This window comes from Ctenopharyngodon idella, chromosome 11, assembly GCF_019924925.1.
Source record: "Ctenopharyngodon idella isolate HZGC_01 chromosome 11, HZGC01, whole genome shotgun sequence".
Lineage (NCBI taxonomy): Eukaryota > Metazoa > Chordata > Actinopteri > Cypriniformes > Xenocyprididae > Ctenopharyngodon > Ctenopharyngodon idella.
The window spans coordinates 19244325-19268620 of NC_067230.1; the positions used below are offsets into that span (position 1 = coordinate 19244325).

At 36.0% G+C, this 24296-nt stretch overlaps 1 protein-coding gene across 1 annotated transcript; it reads left to right on the top strand.

Moving 5' to 3' along the window:
* Positions 1 to 88: 88 nt before the first annotated feature.
* On the top strand, positions 89 to 24112 carry ankrd13c (ankyrin repeat domain 13C). Its single transcript, XM_051911670.1, has 13 exons — positions 89 to 578; positions 3505 to 3546; positions 7125 to 7229; positions 13144 to 13229; positions 13762 to 13807; positions 15507 to 15573; positions 15845 to 15989; positions 16063 to 16194; positions 17371 to 17532; positions 19763 to 19842; positions 19927 to 20025; positions 20103 to 20203; positions 22671 to 24112. The coding sequence occupies exons 1-13, from the start codon at positions 293 to 295 to the stop codon at positions 22799 to 22801; spliced, it is 1482 nt and encodes a 493-aa protein (XP_051767630.1). The 5' UTR covers positions 89 to 292; the 3' UTR covers positions 22802 to 24112.
* The last annotated feature ends 184 nt before the right edge of the window (positions 24113 to 24296 follow it).

Here is a 24296-nt window from a genome sequence, read left to right on the forward strand (position 1 = left end):
CTTGCATGCCATTCTCGCGAGAGTAGAGGATTGTTTCGATGCATGAGGGTGAGTCCCCTCATTCTCGCGAGACTCTCCCGTGTGTTCAATGTCCCCTGTTTGTGATTCTCGCGAGAGTGTGAGCGGAAGATGGCAGATGGCTCTTCCTCGTAGGGTGTGTGAGTGTGTGTCGTTTGTTTACCGTTAGATGCGTCGCTCCGGTGCGTGTTTCATTCCCGTCCGTCTCCGTTGAGTCACCGGACAGTGTTCATGTTGTGCGGGCTGCTGTTTTCCACCGCTCATCTGTGTAAATATGACGGGAGAGAAGATCCGCTCGGTGCGCAAAGAGCGCAAGGCGGGTTTGGATCTGCTGGAGCCGGACGAGGAACCGGCGGCCACCGGGCCGATCAAAGCCAACCGAGGCAGCAAGATCTTCAGCGGCAGCAACCACAAGATCATCCGCTCCAGCTCGCAGCAGAACCAGAACCATGGCGACACTGACAGCGCGTATCCCGTGCATGAGTGTGTGTTCAGGGGAGACGTGCGGAGGCTGTCATCGCTCATCCGAACACAGAATATCGCGCAGAAAGACGTGCACGGTGAGACGTGACCTACAGCCACAATAATCCACAGTCATCTAGAACTGCTATTATTCAGTTATAATAATCCAGAATCATGCTGATTTAGAACTATAACACATCAAAAACACGGTGAACGAGAACCATAATAATTCAGAACCATGATGATTTAGAACTGTTATTATTTAGAGTCATAATTATCATGCTGATCTAGAACCTCAATGACTCGGAAACATGGTGATTGAGAACCATAATAATCCATAACCATGATGATCTAGAACTGTTATTATTCAGAGACATAATGATCATCCAGATCTGGTACTATAATGCATCAAAACATGGCGATTGAGAATCATAATAATTCAGAACCATGATGATCTAGAACTGTTATTATTCAGTCATAATGATTATGCTGATCTAGAGCTATAATGCATCAAAAACATGGTGATTAAGAATCATAATAATCCACAGTGATCTAGAACTGCTATTATTCAGTCATAATGATCATGCTGATCTAGAACCTCAATGACTCTAGTGTTTGAGAATCATAATAATTAAAAACCATGATGATCTAGAACTGCCTGTTATTCATTCATAAGGATCATGCCGATCTGAAACAGTAATGCCACAAAAACATGTTGATCGAGAATCATAATAATTCATTACCATGATGATCTAGAACTGTTATTAGTCAGTCATAACGATCATGCTGATCTAGAACAATAATGCATCAAAAACATGGTGATCAAGAATCATAATAATCCATAACCATGATGATCTATGATGATCATTATTCAGTCATAATGATCATCAAAAACAGTAATAATCTACAGTGATCTAGAACCTCAATGACTCAGAAACATGATGATTGAGAACCGTAATAATCCAGAACTGTGATGATCTAGAGCTGTTGTTATTCAGAGTCATAATGATCATGCTGATCTAGAACTTTACTGACTCAAAAACATGTAGATCGAGAACCATAATAATTCATAACCATAATGATCTAGAACTGTTATTATTCAGTCATGATGATCATGCTGATCTAGAACAGTAATGCCGCACAGTTCTAGATCATCACGGTTTTGGATTATTACGGTTCTCGATCACCATGTTTCTGAGTCATTGAGGTTCTAGATCAGCAACATGTTGATCGAGAACCATAATAACCCAGAAACATGATGATCTAGAACTGTTGTTATTCAGAGTCATAATGATTATGATGATCTAGAACAGTAATGCCACAAAAACATGTTGATCGAAAACCATAATAATCCAGAACCACGATGATCTAGAACTGTTGTTATTCAGATTCATAATGATCATGCTGATCTAGAACTATAAAGCATCAAAAATATGGTGACCGAGAACCGTAATAATCCACAGTGATCTAGAACTGCTCTTTTTCAGTCAAAATAATCCAGAATCATGCTGATCTAGAACCTCAATGCCACAAAAAGATGTTGATCGAGAACCATAATAATCCACAAACGCAGTAATCTAAAACTGTTATTATTTAGAGTCATAATGATTATGCTGATCTAGAACAGTAATGCCACAAAAACATGTTGATCGAAAACCATAATAATCCAGAACCACGATGACTAGAACTGTTGTTATTCAGAGTCATATTGATCATGCTGATCTAGAACAGTAATGCCACAAAAACATGTTGATCGAAAACCATAATAATCCAGAACCACGATGATCTAGAACTGTTGTTATTCAGAGTCATATTGATCATGCTGATCTAGAACTTTACTGACTCAAAAACATGTAGATCGAGAACCATGATAATTCATAACCATAATGATCTAGAACTGTTATTATTCAGTCATAATGATCATGCTGATCTAGAACAGTAATGCCACACAGTTCTAGATCATCACGGTTTTGGATTATTACGGTTCTCGATCACCATGTTTCTGAGTCATTGAGGTTCTAGATAAGCAACATGTTGATTGAGAACCATAATAATCCAGAACCATGATGATCTAGAACTGTTGTTATTCAGAGACATAATGATCATGCTGATCTAGAACAGTAATGCCACAAAAACATGTTGATCGAAAACCATAATAATCCAGAACCATGATGATCTAGAACTGTTGTTATTCAGAGTCATAATGATCATGCTGATCTAGAACTATAATGCATCAAAAACATGGTGACCGAGAGCTGTAATAATTCACAGTGATCTAGAACTGCTCTTTTTCAGTCAAAATAATCCAGAATCATGCTGATCTAGAACCTCAATGCCACAAAAACATGTTGATCGAAAACAATAATAATCCAGAACCATGATGAACTAGAACTGTTATTATTCAGAGTCATAATGATCATGCTGATCTAGAACTATTAAGCATCAAAAATATGGTGACCGAGAACTGTAATAATCCACAGTGATCTAGAACTGCTCTTTTTTAGTCAAAATAATCCAGAATCATGCTGATCTAGAACCTCAATGCCATAAAAACATGTTGATCGAGAACCATGATGATCTAGAACTGTTAATTTTCAGAGTCATAATGATGCTGATCTAGAACTTTACTGACTCAAAAACCTGGTGGTCGAGAACTGTAATTGTTCACTATCGTGATTCCACATAGAATGAATCAATTATATTAGCCTGCTTGAAACCTGTAATTCTGCAAAACGAGTTTCATGCTTTCATGTCTGGTTTTTATCTGCATGATAAATTATGAATCAGTCCTAATAATATGATTAATCATGATTGATTGCATTGTCTTGAGCGTGTTCACTGCTGAGAGCTGTTTCTGTTACCCGTTTTCACTCCTCAAATTATATCAAACTACATATCTGTACATCAGCGCTGTATATACTATTATCACTGAAATAATGCTGATATACAGAAACACACAGCTTTATCTGATGTCATTTCCTGCTGAATGGTTGATCAGTTAGTGAATGCTATTGTCTCTTACAGGAAACACGCCTCTTCACCTGGCTGTTATGATGGGTCATAAAGGTGAGTCATGCATCTAGTATATCTCAATGTTTGATTGGGTGTTTCTCAGCATGCAGTGCAGCATTTTGATATTAAATATGATGCCTCTGTCACAACAGACCATGATCGTCCACCCCAGTGGGGTAAAAACGATTATGTATGAAATCACACACGTCTCAATGGGTGTCTCTCATATGTTGTTGTTGTTTTTAACTACTAGAAATTGTATTTGTCATTAGATTAGAACTATGCTATTCTTCAGACCCGTCACGTGTTTAGCGCAGGTTTTGATCTCTGGTGAACATGAGAATTACGATGTTGTTATACGCTTATGGCCACATGCTGAATTTGACTTGTACTTCGTGAAGTTTTGATGTAGCTCTGTTCTCTTTAAAGAATGCCGAATCCATCAGAGTGTGTTTTTTGTCTGAGCGTGTGGCTTGTGAACGCAGGCCGTTTTGAAATATTAATGCACGGCTCCCCTGTGAGTGGACGACTGTACACTCTAATTTCATTAATATACTACAAGCTTATTAATAATTTAAGCAGGTTTTTCTCAACGATGTAACTGAAAAAGAAGGCTTTGCTCGTTGATTTAGTGAAGACAGTTGCTGTAAATGTACTATCTGTCGCTCCTCAGTGAATGCGGTCAGTGTCGGCTAGCCGTCACATGTCACACACACAGAGCCAGAGACAGGGTTTGTTCTGTCCTGCTCCAGTGGTTCTGATAGTGTCCACTCGCATGCTGAAAATAAGATGACAGAACGTCTGTCTCGTTTGTCTGGACTATAGTAGCATTGCAAGTGTCCGATCTTATCTTGTTTAGTTAAAATGGCATTAGAAAACAGAATATTTTGATAGTAGAAATAGATCTAAATTTACACTTATTTATTTACTTATTTGTTTAGATCAAATTGTATGTATTTTACTCAGTGTATTAATTTTAATCAAATGTATTAATGTATTATTTAAATAAATTTGTATATTTAAATTTTAAATCACATTTATTTATTTAAATAAAATTGTTTATATTTAAAAAATTTTTTAAAATGAGTTAAAATGCTGAATATTTTCTACAAAAATAGAGGCAAAACAAATTAATTTTTTATAATCGATTTTTAAAAAAAATCATATTTTTATTTATTTATTTAGTATCCATTACGTTATGCCATTGTATTCTTTTCTACTCGTTAAAGTACTGTACTGTTAGATGTATTTTTTTATTTATTTCAATCAAATGTATACTATTTAAATAATGTTTTAGGGTCAATTATGTGACGGGCCATTAAAGGCCTTAATTATAATAAAAAACAAAGATATGACATCCAAAGTATGTAAGGTAGTACAACTAGATCTCTTTTATTTATTTATATATTTATTACAGATAAAGGTATTTTAAAGATTTTGAAGTGTCAAAAGGTCATTCGGTTTAACCGTCCAACACAGCCATTTCATTTGTGATTAAAATATCTTAAAATGTAATAAATGTATATATTTTTTTACTCTGGCATGATTTTATAACATCATATATTAACATAGTGCAAAATGGTATTAAAATTATGTGTAGAAGTCGTTGCTTTGTTATGAGAAAGAATGTCTGGAAAATGAATTTCATTGATGTCATTCGGAGTAACCAATATAAAGGGACCATTTTGGATCAAGTCATGCGGTCACTATCATGTGACAGGACGTGACATCATTCAGACACCTGCAAAGGACCACATGGTCGTGAAGCAAAGTAACTAACTCTCGTTTAACTATTTGAAAATTTAATGTTTTCACTTGTTCATACGCATGTCCCGAAACATCAGGTCATTCGGTACAACCGCTATAAAAATGGAAAATGTTGTAATATTTTAAAACTTGTACTAAATATAAAATGTTTGATTGTCTTTTTGCTAGCTAGCTAGATATCAGCCTGTTAGCATTGTTTGAAAATATCGTCATTCGGTGTAACCAAAAGTGTCATTCGGTAAAACCGAAATTTTGGTTAAACCGAATGACTTTTTTGATGACAAATTTCGTAAAAAATGACAAAAGCAGTGTTAATTGATTATAAAAACCACATAATCTCATTGTTAACACTTAATAAAACTTCAAAATTAATTATATCTCCATTATGTTTTTTTACACTTTTAAAAACCTTGTTTCTCAATGACCCTTTATTTATTTTAACCAAATGTTTTTTTAAGTTTTTTTTTTTATTTACATCAAATTTATTAATGTATTTATTTAAATTATTTATTTATTTTTCAATAAATTTTGATATTTTAATCAAATCTTTTTTTGTTTGTTAGTTCATTAGCTGTGATTGTAATTATTTAGTATATAAAGCAGTAGACCAAACCCCTTCTGATCAGATATTCACGTCACAATTCTCTTCATTGACCCAAAGACTTTATGCTTGAATTTCAAAACCTTGTTCTGCTGTGCATGAGCAGAAATGTGTTGAACTGAATGTGCTAAGCATTTCTAGCAGAGAGAGAAGGACATTGTTCAGCACTAACAGAGCAGCGTGTGTGGCTCTTCATGTGCGGTCAGTTGTAGAAGGTCACAAAACACTTTGGCACTGACTCAAACCTGCTGCCCATCAGTGTGTTTCTCAGTCCAGTGTTTACAGTGAGCCAGAGCGGGCTGAGAATGAAGAGGTTCATGCATCACAAACAACTGACGCTGCTCACAGTGACATACTGATGTTGTGTATGTGTGTGTAAATATGCATGGTATGTGAGTTTCCTGTACGCATGAAAACCCAAGGGACGATGACATGTGCAGACTTGACCTTCCATTTCCAGTCGAACCAGAATTTTTTCTTTTTCCTTTATGCGTTACGGCTATTTTCTAAAGCAGCTCGCAGTGAATTGAAGGTATACAAGATATTAATTTCTGGACTTGCTGCATTTAACCTGGCTGCATGATCATGTGACGACTATATAGAATACTACTGTTTGAGATGTTGTTTTAGTCAGCAGTGCATAGTGTGCTGATATTTCATCCGTACTGGCTCTAGACGTCGTCCACCCTCACGTTTGACTCTCAGATGAGCTTCTCTAGAGAGGTGGAGATCTGAACACTAAAATTAAAGCCGTTCCTTTGTGGCCGCAGCAGAAGAGGGATGTTAAATTAAGCTGCTGCACCTCCTTTTATGTTTAAATCGGGATCTCGGCGTCATTTCTGTGGCATGGTTCCCTTTTTGTAACTCGTGCACTGACTGCTTTGATTTCAGTGTTGGGCAAAAGTTTTCTGGTGTGTTTTTCGCATGCCTTAAAAACCATTTGGACTGTAATACATAATAAAACACCATGTTATTTATTATAAAGAAAGATGCATAAACACAACATTTGACAGACAGAATCTCTTGAACATTGAATATACAATTAAAGGCAGTTATAACATCAGTTACATCAAATCAAATACTAGTAATAAAAAGGAAAAGAAAGAAAAAAGTTAATTTGCATCTCTGTAATCAGTTAATCATTCAAAGGATAGATTTAATGCTTTACAATAATTTAAAGTGAAATCAGATGTTCAGTATTTGAGCAGAACTGTAAAGAAGCGTATTTCTTTTCTAAACAGTGTTGTTTCTTTCTCTTCTTCAGAATGTGCCCATCTCCTGCTGGCCCATAATGCACCAGTGAAGGTGAAAAACGCTCAGGGATGGAGTCCACTCGCCGAGGCCATCAGCTATGGAGACCGACAGATGAGTATGTCGCTTTTGAGTTTGAAATCTGTCGTTTTAGCATTGAGATACTATTATAGTTTTTGTTATTATAGTTGTAAATTGTAGTAGTAGTACTATAATTAGTAATACTAATTATAGTAGTAAAAGTTTTAGTGTTTTTGTCAATGTCTATGTAGCTTTTATCAAGTTTTAGTTCATTTAGTTTTAGTTATTTTATTATTTAAACTAAACAAAAATGAGAAATTATGCTTTGGCAACAAGCTGAAACAAAATAAGATTTTTTTAATATATATATTTGATTTGATTTAAGTTAATGTTTTTTTAAAGCTTTTTAAGCTTTTTTAACCTCCATCAAACCTTGTAATTGTAATTGTATTTGTGTTTAAATGAGTTTGATTACATATTTGATGAAATAATAGAAGGTAGAGGTGCACAATTCTGGATAAATTGAAAATCACGATTTTTTTGTTTCAAATAGACATCACTATTCTCCCACAATTCCGAATAGACGACTAAACAAAATATGTAATTTATTAGAGGTTCTGACAAAATGTTAATTGTTGCAGTCTATTTAAAACATTTTTTAATTCATTTGAATTAATTTTTTTTAATCGGATTGAGTGAATGATTCAATGACTCACTCATACTTCAGTTGTTTCATTACTGGATGAATCAGCGTTTCTGAATGAATCTTTTGAATGAATCTTTTGAATGAATGAATGAATCTCTTGAATGAACGATTGAATGTCGTCACTTGTCGCCTCCTACTGGTGTAACAATGTAATTGCTACAATCTTTATTTGAAGCATCAAGTTACTTTCAAATGGTGATTTACTCTATTTTGATCACTACCGTAGACATCAGTGTTTATATCCGAACTATAAACTTGTATCCCAGTACTTCTGTGATAATATGAATTAATGTAAGGCAGAAATAATGATACTGTGTGGTTAAAAAAAAAAATCTGTTTTTTCATACCTAAACATGACAACTGCTCTCTCTGGATCAGAATGCAGATCTGAATGTTCGCTGTGATCATACTTCAAAGGTTTAATAGACAGAGGTGAATTGTTGTCATTTCAATAAGATTGCATGGTTGTTTGAATCAAATCGTGATCTATTACCGATTAATCATGCAGCTTTAGTAGAAGCTTTGCAGTTTTTTGCCTAAATCTCAAAGTGCGACATCAGTTTAAGGTTAGTCTCAAGCCCTAATCTGACTTTATTGTGACTGATGTCATTTCTGTGCACAAGTTTATATCAGTTTATATCAGTTCATCAGGAAACACTTTTGCTGACTCCTGCGATGAGCACAACTGTTTCCTCCAAGGCCTTTGTCTTATTTCTGATATACCTGCATCTAAATGCTCTGTGTTTTTGGCCGTTTTGAATGTCAGTCAGATGGTCTCTTCCTTTCTGAGTGGGTGGTTCTTGGCCAGAATAAGCTGCAGACTTTATAATAGTCTGGTCTGTAATGACTGGTCTCAGATCAGCTGCAGTTTCTGTGTTCAGATGGAGAGGGAAATTCCTCATGGAGCAACTTGGCTTTGTGTGCCGATGAAAAGAGCTTCATTAGGACAAGCTCCTGTGTGTGTGTGTGTGTGTGTGTGTGTGTGTGTGTAATCAGGCCATGTGTCGTCTGCTCTGAGCTGTTCCATTAAGGATAGCAAGAGTCCAAATCAAATGAATGTCTTTTGTTGTGGTGAATTAAAGCGGGTCGGTGTCTGTCAGATTAAATCTCACTCTGGATTACGTTACACCGTCAGCTCTAATTCACTTAAAAAGCCTTTTCAGCCTAGAGTGAGTATTAATGTGTGTGTTTATCAGCGGCCGTAGCGATGCTCTCAGTCATGACGGATGAGTTAATGAAGAGCTCGATCAGCTAACAAGTTTTCACGTGAGATTAACTGCTCACACTTTACATATGACACATTTGCATTGGACTATGTGTCTGTTAGAAATGCAAAACATCTGGTTCACATGGGTGAATACTTCACACACTGATCTCACATAAATATTAGGGTGCAATCAGTTTTAATTTTTCCCAAATTCCATCCAAATTCTGTGTTTTCCATTTTAATTTTATTCTGGATTCTGTTTTAAAGGGATCTTTGATTATGATTTCACTTTTTTAACTTTAGTCAGTGTGTAATGTTGCTGTTTGAGCATAAACAACATCTGCAAAGTTACGACGCTCAAAGTTCAATGCAAAGAGAGATAATTTCTTTTACAGAATTCTCTGTTTAAGGACTACAACAAACGGCTGGTAGGGACTACAATGAGCTTCTTCCCGGGTTGGTGACATCACAAACCCGAAAATTTACATAAACCCCGCCCCCGAGAACACACAACAAAGGGGGTGAGGCCATGTTGGGCTGCTTTAGAGAAGAGGAAGAGTTGTAGTAGAGTGTTGTTGACATGCCGTCATTTTACGCCGGACTGCTTCACAAACGAGGGTCAATTCAACACAAAAGATTAACATGACGGCACATGCTAGTCGATGAGTTGAATCAACTCCACAGAAACGACATAAATTTATCCACTAACAATTCAGAAACGTTGTAACTTCTTTCTGAGTCTCTCCATCAGTGTCGACTCCGGTTTGAACAATGTAAGGCTGAACACCGTTACTGACAATCCTCATTTTGGCTGCGTGAGATTCTCCAGCTTTGTTGTTGTTGAGCGACCGAAGCGTGAGCTGTTAAAGCTCCGCCCTCTTCTGGAAAGGGGGCGGGAGCAGCGGCTCATTTGCATTTAAAGGGACACACACAAAAACGGCATGTTTTTGCTCACACCCAAATAGGGGCAAATTTGACAAGCTATAATAAATGATCTGTGGGGTATTTTGAGCTGAAACTTCACAGACACATTCTGGAGACACCAGAGACTTATATTACATCTTGTGAAAGGGGCATTATAGGTCCTCTTTAATGGTTTAACTTAATCAAAAAAGATGTCTAATCAGTTGAATTCTTAAACTTCAACATTTTAATAATTTATTAAAAAAATTTTAACAATAATAGTGTATATGAATTTTTGGTAACACTTTATTTTAGGGTCTTTTAACTAGTTGCTTATTAGCATGCATATTACTAGAATATTGGCTATTCATTAGTACTTATTAAGCACAAAGTAATGCCTTAATCTGCATGATCTTATTCTACATTCTTAATCCTACCCAATACCTAAACTTAACAACTACCTTACTAACTATTAATAAACAGTAAATTAGGAGTTTATTGAGGGAAAAGTCGTAGTTAATAGTTTATATGTGTTCCCTATACTTTTTTTCTTCAAAAATACAGTGTTTTCTTATTTTTAATTTTTCTGGATTATATTTTAATGGTTTAACTAAATATTAATAATCAAAAAGGATGCCTAATTGATTGAATTAAACTTTAACAATTTAACAATAATAGTGCACTATATTAAATATTTTATTTTTTCAATTTTTCTGGATCCTGTTTTTTATGATTTAATAGAAATGTATTAAAAACAATGCTAATCAAATGAATACTTAAAACTTAAACAATTTAATGAATCTTTTAAAATGTAATAGAAGGAAATTTGAATGATTCCTTTCATTTTTTCCGGCAAAGAAAATGCAGCACGACAGAGTTTTACTGTTTGAATTAAAACATGGACAACATTTTTTAATATTTTTAAATAATGTTTTAAAAAAGCTGTTATTATGAATTTTAGAAGTACATTATACTAAACAATATAGCCTATTTCTGTCACAATTTCTTCAAGTTAAACCAAACTTTTATTTTGGCGGGTTGCAGTGAAGAGCTGTGAGTTTCCTCAGATGAAATGACTCTCAGAGCAGCTCTAGAGATGAAGTTCATGTGTTCATATAGTTTCTGTAACACGCCGTGCAGTAAATTCCATTTATATGACTGGATTCTGTGATTCAGTCCGTTTGAATTCTGATTTGGTTCTTCAGATTGCTTTATTAGCGTGACACACTTCTGTATATCTCACATTATCACTCCCTGATCTTCATCTCTCTCCTTGTATTGTGTTGCAGAAGCGGCCAACTGGTGATTAACTGTGCTATTGACTCACCAAAGCCAGTCTTTTCTCTCATTACATGTGACGCTGCCTCAGATGCTGTGCGTTTTCTCAGAAGGCCACATAATTTTGTGTAATTTTGGAGTTAATAATTTCTCTGTGAAGATGATGATGATGAATCAGTGGTGGTGGGTGGAGATGATGATGATGCACATGAATCACATGTTTGATTTGAACTCTCAGTATATACATTTTTGACTTGTGAATGTGTTTTAGTTACCTATATGTGATTATTACTATAAACTAGACATGTTAAAATATTAAATCTAATCAGTCCTACAGGAATCAGTATGTTTGTTGCTGCAGTTTTTTCCTCTGTTTCCTCCAAGTGTTTGACATCATCACAGGGTCAGCCAATCACAGTGCTTTATCTTGGGCTTTGGATGTGGTGATTCATTTGGCACAAGGCGACGCTCGTTAGGAAACCCCTCGTTAGAGAGCTGCTCATTAACACACAGCGCTCATTATGGCGTGATTCCTGCTGTGGTGACGTTGATGCTGGTTTATTTCAGTCGTGTTGTTGTTTGTTTCTGTCTCAGTGTGTGTGTTGATGATCGATCTCGCACACACACACACACGCATGCACACGCACGCACACAGTGTTTCCATTTTAGACTCTGGTAACCAATGGAAACGTCAGCCTGATTTCCTGTGAAGCCGACATGTGGTTTTGGAGGTCAGGTGATGTTAGGTCTCTCTCAAAGATCCTATCATCATCATCTTCAGGAGTTTTTCCCCTTTGGCTCACTGATTTGAAACTGTTTTTGTGAAAAGCTCTATATGGAAATAATTGAAATTGCCTACTGAAGGATATTTAGCTTTGATTTACATAGTCAACCGCTATTAAATAAACGTTTTCATATCTCTGACAATCTAGTCATATTTCATGTCTCATGCGTATTACGTATATAAATAGCTGGATCTGTCTCAAATCACAAGATCCAATCTTATTGGCTGGCTTTACAGTCTCTTCCTGTCTGAGTGGGCAGTTCATGGCCAGAATTAATGAATTATTCATTATTATATAATTTTTATTTTTATTTATTTAATTATTTCCAGGTGTCTTGATGCATTTTAGCAATGATGAGCAGGAGTATATTTTTTTGTTTATTTTTATTTATTTAATTATTTTCATTATTATTTATTTTTTGTTCATTACTGTTATTTTTATTTAATTCGTTTAAGGCGTCTTGATGAATTATTATTTAATGTTTTGTTTATTATTGTTATTTTTATTTAATTATTTTCAGGTGTCTTGTTTCCTTATTTTTATTGTTTTTGTTTATTGTTATTTTTATTTATTATTTTATTATTTTCATTATTTTTTGTTTATTATTATATTTATTATTTAATTATTTTCTTTATTATTTTTTTTTGTTTATTACTGTTTTTGTTTTTTTTAATTCATTTCAGGTGTCTTGATTTATTGTTTTTAAAATTATTGTTTTTATTGTTGTTTTTATTTACCTATTTTTAGGTGTCTTGATGTATTGTTAAAATTATTTTTTGTTTATCATTTTTATTTATTATTATTTTCAGGCATCGATTCACTTTTTTTTTAATTAATATTTTTTGTTATTTTTATTTAGAATTTAATTATTTTCAGGTGTCTTGATTCACTATTTTTTAAATTATTATTATTATTTTTTATTGTTATTTTTATTTAGTATTTAATTAGTTTCAGGTGTCTTGATTTATTATTTTTAAATTATTATTTTTAATTATTTTTATTTAGTATTTAATTATTTCCAGGTGTCTTGACTCATTTTTACAATTATTATTTGTTTATTATTGTTATTTTTGTTTATGTAATTATCGTCAGGTGTTGATCGTCAGTGCTGTGTGTGTTTGTTGTGTTGCAGTCACGGCTCTGCTGCGGAAGCTGAAGCAACAGTCACGAGAGAGCGTGGAGGACAAGAGACCCCGTCTCCTGAAAGCACTGAAAGAGGTAAAGAAGCACACGTTTCACTGCAGGCCTTCCGAACACACACTATATCCCTGCGTGATGATTGGGGCCTGTGGAAGTTTGAGGGAGACGGATCCCTCTGGGAATGTTCTGCAGACAGGAAATGACCTACAGGATAGAAGACTCTCAGTGTCAGTTTTGTGTTGCTCAGGACGCTCTATAATGTCTCAACTCTTCTATGATCTCTTTGTCTCTAGACGTATTCTACTCCAACAATCTTTGATTTATTTACAGCCTTTTACAGTGCGAAACACTCAGAATGAACAGAAATCTGAATGAAGACCTCATTTTAATCTACAAACACACATGATGTGCTGACAAAAAAATCCCAAAGCTCATCCTAATTAGACAGCTGACGCTCATTTACATCAGGGATTCATAATCTGGACATCCTCATGTTTGTCTGACTCCAGATACCGCTCTTGTATTTGTGTACATGCATATTATTCCTCAAGCTCTCACTATTACTCTAACTGAGTGACGTCTGCTGTTTTATTTTCATGTTGTTCTGTAGCTTGGAGATTTTTATCTGGAGCTTCACTGGGATTTCCAGAGCTGGGGTGAGTTGATTTATGATTTATTTGTGTTTTCAGTCGTTAGTCGCTCACGTCCTGCAGAAACAAACCGTGTCTTTATTGTGAGGCCGTTAGTTGATTCTGTCAGGACGAGCCACAGGACGGAGCTCAGCATGTGTGTGACGGCAGACGGGAGGGATTGTGTATGGTGCTGATGTCATCTATATGGGTGTGGCCTTCATGTCAAACACTGACACTCCCCCTACTGGACAGACACTGTCACTGCGGTCCTGATGAAGCTCATTCTCAGCACTGGACGCTCTGCAGAACTTGGAGGACATTGAAGATTTAATATATTTTCATGATAATCAAGAAATGTTTTTTATCCTCAGATTATTGTTATTGTAGTACATTTTATATATATATACATTTTATTTGTATTTTTTATATCTATTAATTATTAATATAATAATATTATATAATCTAATAAAAATAAAAAAAATATATAAATAAATTAAAATATTTAAAATGTATACATCAGGCATTTAAATTTAAATTTAGTACAGCAAATACAAAAATGTACAGTTACAATATGTACAAATATTTCAGTGTTATTTTAGTATCATTAATATAGTATTACAATTTTTGTTAATATTTTGAATTATATTTTATTTTTATATTTTCTGTTTTTTTTTTGTTTTTTTTTAAATGTTTAGTTTTTATTAATTTATTTATGAGTTTTAGGTCATTTAATAGAACATTTATTTATATATATATATTATGCACATTTTATTTGTATTTTTTACATCCATTAACTATTAACATAATAATATTATATAATATAATAAAAAAAATATATATGAATAAATTAAATATTTAAAATGTGTGTGTATATACACATTTTAAATATGTATATATATATATATATATATATATATATATACACACACATATACATATACATATATATATATATATATATATATAATGTATATGTGTGTGTGTATATATATATATATATATATATATATATATATTTAAAATGTGTATATATATATATATATTTAAAATGTATATATCAGGCATTAAATTTAAATTTAGTACAGTAAATACAAAAATGTTACTTTACAAATATTTTGCAGTGTTATTTTAGTATCATTAATATACTATTACAGTTTTTGTTAATATTTTGAATTATATTTTATTTTTATATTTTCTGGTTTTAGTTTTTTAAAATATGTTTAGTTTTTATTTATTTATGAGTTTTATTTAATAGTAAAATTTTTATATATATATATATATATACATTAATTAGTATTTAATATAATAATATTATAAAAATATATATGAATATATTAAATATTTAAAATTTATATATCAGGCATTACATTTAAATTTAGTACAGCAAATACAAAAATGTACAGTTACTGTAAATGAAAGGTGTTATAATTTATTTTATTTTAGTTAATGTTTTTTATTTCAAATATTGAAAATATATTTTTATGGTTTAAGTTTTAGTTAACAATAATAATCCTGATACTTCATAATTTCAATAATTTTGGCTTGGAATTGTGTCACGAAAATAATCTGGGCTTAGAAATATGACCCGTCATGTTTAGGATTCATGAGGCTTCCTCTGAAACGTTACTGAATATGACTCATGACTCAATGCTCAGTTGAATAACATGTTGAATATGCATTTTGCTGCAGATGTGTGTTAAATTGTTCGTTTTCTTCTCCTCAGTGCCTTTACTTTCACGGATTTTGCCCTCCGACGCCTGCAAGATCTACAAACAGGGTATCAACATCCGGTACGTTTCCTCTCGGTCTGTCAGGCTCCAGATGAGTCAGTGTGAGATTCAGCGAGTCGAATGAAACCTGCTATTAATATGCAGCTCTTCCCACCCACAGCTAATTAATAAGAGTGCTTAACTGTCACAGCTGATCGTTAGTCTGACAGGAAACAGTCACTAGTTTCTGTAATGTTCACTCCAGTAAAGACCAGGGAATTATAGTAAAACTAAAACTCAAAAAAAAAAAGAGTTTGATGACATGTTTCTGTTCTGTGTGTTTGTGCTCTAGTTTGGACACTACACTGATTGATTTCACGGATATGAAGTGCCAGCGAGGAGACCTGAGCTTCATCTTCTGCGGTGACGCCGCTCCCTCCGAGTCCTTCGTGGTTCTAGACAACGAGCAGAAGGTTTACCAGCGGATTCATCACGAGGCACGTTCTTCATTACAACTGTGCTCGGTACGGATATCACGCGTGTTCCTGTGTAACGTGTGTGATGTTTCAGGAGTCCGAGATGGAGACGGAGGAGGAGGTGGACATCCTCATGAGCAGCGACATTTACTCCGCCACCCTCTCCACCAAATCCATCACCTTCTCACGGGCGCAGACGGGCTGGCTCTTCAGAGAGGACAAAACGGTCAGTGTCACTGCTGCAAAATCAGGAACTGAAACTATAATGACCCATAACAAACATTTTTGTTGCTTGAAATAAAGTCGGCATGAAAGGGAAGTTGCACTCGTCTTTTCTTCCTTATTGTGACGTATATCTGAGTGAAACAGCTTCTGGAACAAGAACAAATGTAGGGCGAGGCTTGATTTTGTCCGTGGGGAATTGGTTGGATGGTTGTGGTTTGCTATTGGTGGATCTCATGTGAGTGACAGGTTGCCCCGCCCTCGTCATCAGAGAAGAGAAGAGATGTCACTGCAAGAGGAAGTTATTTTGATTCAAGATTATGAGGAACATGAATTTAAAACAATGATGCGCACCGATAAATAATTTCTAATAAACACTAAAATATTCCATAAAAAAAATGTGACACGAGCAAGTGTGCTGTTTTACCCGAATATCAGCACGATTGCAAATATGATATTTATTTTATACACCAGCTACATAAACAAGAAGTTAATATTGTGAGTTAAATTTTAGACACAATATTACCTGTTTTTGCTCCAAATAAAACCACAACAGAACCGCTGTGCATCTCCGAACGAATCAATAATTCAATGATCCATTCATAAAGACAGAAACTTGCTCTGTTTCTGAATGATTCGGCTGTTTGAACGAATAATCGGATGAATCAGTGACTTATTAAAGGGATAGTTCACCCAAAAATGAACATTATCCCATGATTTACTCACCCTCGAGCCATCCTAGGTGTATATGACCATCTTCTTTCAGACGAACACAATTGGAGATATATTTAAAAATATCCTGGTTCTTCCAAGCTTTATAATGTAATATAAAAATATTCATATTTAAACTAACTTCCGGCAGAAGACCGTACGCATCGTTTTGCGGTGGAAGAGTAACCCTTGACCCGACGCATGATGTAATGATGAACATGGAAGCGCAGAGGATAGAGCAAAACAAAACACCGCTCACGAGTTAGAAGTCAAAAACGAGAATTTAAAAAAACAACAACATTATTTCAATATTCTAAATATTATTTTTAAGCATTAATTTCATATCATAATTTATGCAGTTGTAATCGCAGTGAAATGCATCTAAAAGCTGTTCTTTGCAGTGCATCTAAAAAAATCCTTGTTCTCTCTGGGGCTTTTGATACCATCTGAAAGCAACTTGTTCCCGCAGGAGCGTGTTGGGAATTTCCTGGCAGATTTCTACATGGTCAATGGTCTGGTTCTGGAGTCCAGGAAGAGACGTGAGCACTTGAGCGAGGAGGACATCTTGAGGAACAAGGCCATCATGGAGAGCTTCAGCAAAGGAGGAAATCTCATCGAGCAGAACTTCGAGGTGACTGCTGTGTTCCTCTCTCTCTCTCTCTCTCTCTATATATATATATATATATATATATATATATATAGTAGTTGTCAAAAGTACCGACTTCGGTACTGAAATTTTAAAAATTTGACGCTTTGAGCGCTGTTGAGTGGATTGACTTCTGATTGGCCATTGTGTTCACGGCTCATCTGATATGTCTGTGATTGGCTACAATAGCCGTGTTTCCACTGTCGGGCCTAAAGCGGGCGTACTAGTGCGTGCCAGGGCCAGTTGTTGCATTTCTACTGTCACTTCCGAGGCTTCCTCGGGGCCAACGGCCAGGGTTTTTCGGCCCGCCGAATACCTTGGTCCAAAGCGGGTCAGCTTGGGCTTGAGGGAGTGGTTACGAACAAAGGCGGAGTTTATCTGTGTGTGGAGACGGAGGCGCCATGGATGACTACATGTAGGTGACCAGCTAACATCAGCATTAAAGACTCTTAAAATCATTTTAGCTCAAAACTCACTTTCAGACAGCAGCAAGTGTTTGAAATAATTTCTGTTTGTGATCCGATGTGGATTCTGATCACCAAGACAATGCGCGCTATTACCATAGTAAACGTGGTAAATACGACGGCTTGAAGAAATCAGACAAATCATATACGTAGGCTATCACAATCATGTTTTTATTTTATCTGTCAGCACGTCTCATCTCTTAACGGACTGTCTGATATCCATATTTAGCTCCGCATATTTCATAAAATAAAGCAACTCCAGTTTTTCGGGATTCCTCTGTTTCTCAGACTGAAAATATAACTTTCGGGACGGTCACTGGAGAGAGTGCTAAAGCTCCTCAGGTCGTATTTTCGGTGGAAAATTTGTAGAAATTATCATTCTTTGTAAATGTGATGTAAACATACTGTCCCATGACTACAAATAAACAGAAACAGACAGTGTGTGTGTTCTCTTTCTTTTGTGAAATAACAGTAAATACCACTTTATTTCTGTGACTAATGTTTAATCTTGACACACATTAATTCATTATGATCAATTTGTTTGGTAAAACATCGATGCTTGGGTTTTTAAATAGTAAACAACAAAATGCCAACAAACGCCTGCTTTTATCATGTTCACTTTACGATCTCGCTAGTTTCCAGTGATTTCTTTCTGATTATTTTTCTGATAAAACTTCCATTTGTTTGTGAAATGACGGGTTTGTGTGACGTTGTTCCAGAGAGGTGTGTTACGGGCGGGTTTTAGTGAAGCGCTGCAGAGCTTCTAGCCAGACGGTGGAAATGCAGCGTGATTTTGGGCTTGGTGCTACAACTCTGGGGCTATTAGCCTAACCTGGCCGGCTGAAAGCCCTGGCTCGCACTGGCCCGACAGTGGAAAAGCGGCTAATGATCAACGCACAGCAGCGTTTGAAAGCAGGCATCTATCAGCGGACTGGTCCGCTCCCGTGTGTATCTGTGTAAGCCCTCAGTGAAGAGCGTCATTGATGACTATTTACAATGTTTTTGAAGCATTGATCATTGAAGCCAATCACAGACATATCCGATGAGCACGTGAACACAGTGGCCAATCAGAGGTGTTTACGAATCCGCTCAATTTGTTATCTGTGACCATGTGCATTTCAAAACGTCAGTCCTTCAGAATGATGAGCGTGAGTCACTAGCGTCCTCTGCTGGTGATGAACCTCTAGTTTAGCATTAAAGTCTTTGGCCTGAGAACAAGAGACGTTGTTCAAGTGAAGAGTAGATCACTCATGAGTTCTTGATATTTAAAGTGCCCATATTATGATAATTTACAACGTCTGCTAGAATACATTTATGTGATTTAAAGTTCAAGAAATGCATAATTTCTGCAGCACCTCTTTTCACCCTTTGCTGGATTGGTCGGCTGGAGCAGTGTGTTGTGATTGGTCAAGCGCTTCGAGCGTGTTTGGTTAATGTCCTGCCCCTTACCATAACCACCAGTTTCAACACACAACTAACTAACTCAACCAGGCCCCGCCCCTTTATTTTGCATATGAATTATTTAAATGAGGAATATTGTGACATGTTTGTTCCCGGAAGAAAACTCAAGACTACAATGGAGGCGTTTCAGGGAGTTCAGAAACAGTGACACTGATATAGAAAATAACTCCCGCTGGAGGGACTTTGCAGAGCTTTTTCATGCTCAAACAGCAACAGTAAAGAAAGTTTAAAGTGTAAAAAAGCACTTTAAATTTTGTTAAATGATGGCTTCTCTCTCTGTCCTCTGATAGCCAATGAGGCGTCAGTCGCTGACCGCTCCATCTCCGAACACTATCTCCTGGGAGGAGTACATCACCGCTGAGACGGGAAAGTACGTCAGACCTCCATCACGAGCGTGAGTGAAACACATTGTAAGATGAATTGATGGAAGCACATGTTCTCTGGTCTCTTCTAGGGCTCCTCATCTGGGCCGAGAGCTTGTGTGCAAAGAGAGCAAGAAGAACTTCAAAGCAACGGTAGCCATGAGTCAAGACTTTCCTCTGGGCATCGAGTCGTAAGTGTCCCGCGTTCATTCACAAGACTCCAGTCGATGTTCACCTGATGTTTACTGATCAGATCTCTGTTTTACAGGCTGTTAAATGTTTTGGAGGTCATCGCACCCTTCAAGCACTTTAATAAACTCAGAGAATTCGTTCAGATGAAACTCCCACCTGGATTTCCTGTCAAATTAGGTAAACAGACACATTTACCACACATTATCAGTGTTCAGCAACTGAAGCTTGTTCACTGTTAACTAAGAAAGCTTAATGAAATCCCCAACATGCAGCAGCTTCAGTTATTTGGTTTGAATCATTTTATTAGTCGATGTTGTATGCAGTGATGTATTTTGACAAAAACACAAACATGGATTAATCTGAAGGATGGATGAATTGGAATCTTTGAGTTGTTATGCCATTATTACCAGTGGTGGACAGTTTTACTTTGTTACTGTTCGTAAGTACATATTTCAAGCATCTGTATGGAGTATTTTTATTTTGGGAAACTTTTACTTCTTACATCCCAAAGCATAATATCGTACTTTTTACTCCATTTAATAAAAATACATTCCACGTTATTTTGTGAATGAGATTTGTGAACGAATTGAACCTGTTGAATTGGTTCACAAATCTCACTGAACGATTCATTCACAAATCGGACTGATCCAATTGCAGCTGTTCTTGAGTCAACAACTCACTGATTCAAAGATCCGGTCAAAAAGTAAATTACTAATTCCTCTTTTAGTATTGGTTGTAAATGAAAATCATATTTAAGTCATGACTGTCAGTTATTTGTGAACTAAATCGGCTGTGATAGTGTATAATATTTATAAGAATATGTATAATGTTCAAGTAGTTTTGGTTATAAAATAAAAAATTTGCTTATTTGCAGATCAGTACATATTAAATGTCTACATTAATCTTTCTTATTAGTGCTGAATAATGACTATTAATGGCTAGAATAAATCAATCAGTGCTTTTCACTTTTAATACTCAAGTACATTAAAAATCAATGAATTTTGTTCTTTACTCAAGTAATATTGAAAATTAGTACTTGTACTTCTACTGCAGTAATATTTTATTAGAGTATCTGTACTTTAGTGCTGGCTACACACTTGAAGATTTTAAGCCCGATTTTGGGCCCGATTTGATATACCGAATTGAGCTCTCTTTCACGTCTTGCGCTTGAACAGACATTCAAACAAAATTGTCAAAATGCCCATCTTGGCAAGTATCCTTGTAAACATAACACAGTTATGTCTTAACTGAATGTAAACACTTAAGAAATAAAACACACGTGTAATGGCGCGTTCACACCAGACGCGAATGAAGCGTTACGCGCGAGTGATTTACATGTTAAGTCAATGCAAAGACGTGAATAGACATCCTGTGGCGTGATTCGCGCAAATGAGGCAGCGCGAATGACGCGATTCACGCAAATGACGCGGCGCAAATTGAGCGTTTCAGGCATTTGACGCACGTAACGCGTGATTCGCACGAGTTGAAAAATCTGCTCTAGTAGTGACGTGATTACGACGTAGCGAGCGGAGGCAGAAATCCGAAACAACAACGGAGGACAAAAACATTGTCGCTGTATGTGGATACCCCGAGCTGTACGATACATCTTCGTACTTTTATAGAAACAGGAATAAAAAGGATCTTGCTTGGAAAAAAAGTGAGTGAGGAGGTCGGACAATCTGGTAAGTTGTAAAAAACGCTCTTTACTCAATTTGAGCTGTATATATACATATTGAGACTACAAGCTAGCTAAAGCCTGCAAATTGAGCTTATTCGCCGTATTTTACAACTACTTTCCCGCTGACGAGTTGATGTGTTTATTCAGAGGAAGTGTGCAGAAACGAGACTGGAGCCGCCTGGCAGAAGCCCCTCTCATGACGCGAATTCACGTCTGTTGTGAAGTGAATTTCACGTGCGAATGAAGCGAGTAAACTCAAAATGTTCAAGCGTCCAACTACGCGCGAATAGCACGATTTATTCGCGCAAGTCGCGTCTGGTGTGAACGCCCCATAACAGTATATTGGATCCGTGCATTAGCTCTTAAAGTGACAGCAGCCTAATATTCCTGCTGCTTTGTGTTTTTATTGTTAATCAAACAACAAGAACAATCACTCATTGCTCTTGACTGAATAACTTTAATAAGGATTAATCAATGTTTCATCATGGTACAGACATCACAATTCAGTGCATACAGTCAGACGACGAATACGTGATTTACACTTCAATCCAGAAGGGGGCGCACGTGGTAATTCAACAGGAAAAAAGTCCAGAAGAAGGACAGACGATCTATGCATAGATATGTTTACATGTAATCGCTCAATCAGTGTTTCAACCGCGGAAAGACATCAATGAAACTGCTTGAGAATAATATCTCACGTAGCATCACATTTACCTCAGGAAAGTCATTTAGTGTCCACAGCATGTTACTTCACTAGAGGAATGAACTCTAGAGGGAGCATTTCACTAAATATATGCACTACATTAGTTTATATATATATATACAATATACACACACTTTTATGTTAGATGCAATTAATCGCAATGACTCAATTGAACAGCATTAATTCCAACACATTGTGAACGCAGCATCATCTGCTGTACATTAACTTTATGATGATGATGATGATGTGATTCCCATTCACAGACATCCCCGTTTTCCCCACCATCACTGCCACCGTGACCTTTCAGGAGTTCCGTTACGATGAGTTCGACGAGTCCATTTTTACGATTCCCAGCGACTACAAAGAGGATCCCAGCCGCTTCCCAGACCTCTGAGCTGCTCTGTATCCCACTTTACCCCGTTGTTCCCGTCTCCATCTCCTCCCATCCAGACCGACATCTCCCTCCGGTTACTTCCGAGACGTTTGCAGATGGAGACGAACAAGTTTCATGTAGAAAACACTTGTAATATGGACATAAAGGGATCGTGCTGAAGGGAAGTGATCAACACTGCTGACTCCTGGTACGCAGCTGCACTACATGATAAAACACGAGTTCTACACAACCAGACGAGGAATCGCAAATGTGTGGAGCTCAGGACAGTACGATACGCTAGAAACACAGCGTCAGAGTCACTTCACATCACCTCTGTAACTGGCAGGAAATATGGCATTATAAATTATTACATAAGCAGCGTTTTCATATATATCTTTGTACAACTGTTACAAACTTGTATACTTCACTTAAAGGAAACGTGTATATTTAGGAAAGAAGCGGGAGGCGTGTGTATATGATTTGAATTGTATGAAATCTGTCACAGAATACAATGTATATGTCATTTCTACAGATAAGAGAGGACTTTCTTTGTGCAACTTGTAAATACCAGTTCTTTTGCTTGTCCTTTGTGTTTCTGTTGCATTATGGGAAATGGGCTTACGGTAGCGGTGCGTCACTTTCTTCTTCACTGTGTTCAGGTGATTTTGTTGCTTTCTCACATCCTAATAACTAGTGTTTTTGAACTGGGACGATCGTACAGGGCCGGATGTATATGTAGCAGAAACGTTTCGATAGACGGGAACTTTCAGCTGCTGCAGCCCGTCGGTTTTGGTTCACTTTTTCACCTTGATAGATGGATGTAAATAATTCAAATTTAAAAATGTTTTCCAATGTAGTATAATTGACATGTATAACTGACGAATATGTTTATTATTGAGATATTAGTGTGAAATGTTTCCAGAGACGTTAGGTGATATGGCAACGACATCTTACTCGAGTGTTTTATATGTTTTTGCTGTGTGCTGAGGGAAAAGGAGCTCCCGTCAAATTTGCACCAGCAATATCCAGTTGGAAAAAAATTATTTTTATGTTTCTTGTGTTTTCGTTTTTCCTCCTCAGAATGGAAACAAGCTGCAACACTTCCATGACCCACTACTGGCTAGTGTGGAAAACTTTGTGTTTTGCTATATTCCTTTTTATTTTTAATACCAGCTTCTTTTCCTGTGTTTGTTTTCATTGTTTTTAGATTTGCTTTATGCCTTCAATTTTCTCCCAAATGCATTGAACTCCTTGATGTACAGCAGGAACCTTGTATGAGCCTGCTGCACTTTTACATGACAAATTGTAATTAATAAAATGTCCACGTATCAATCTCTTGTGAGGATTTGTTTTGGTCAAACTGTTTTTTAGCAAGATATTGTTGCCTTACATGAAAAAATAATATAATAATTTATAGTAAATACTATATTGTTTTTAAACCATACTATAGTAAAACTATATATACAGTATTATAGTATTTACAACACTTTAATGAATGCTACAGCATACTGTAGTA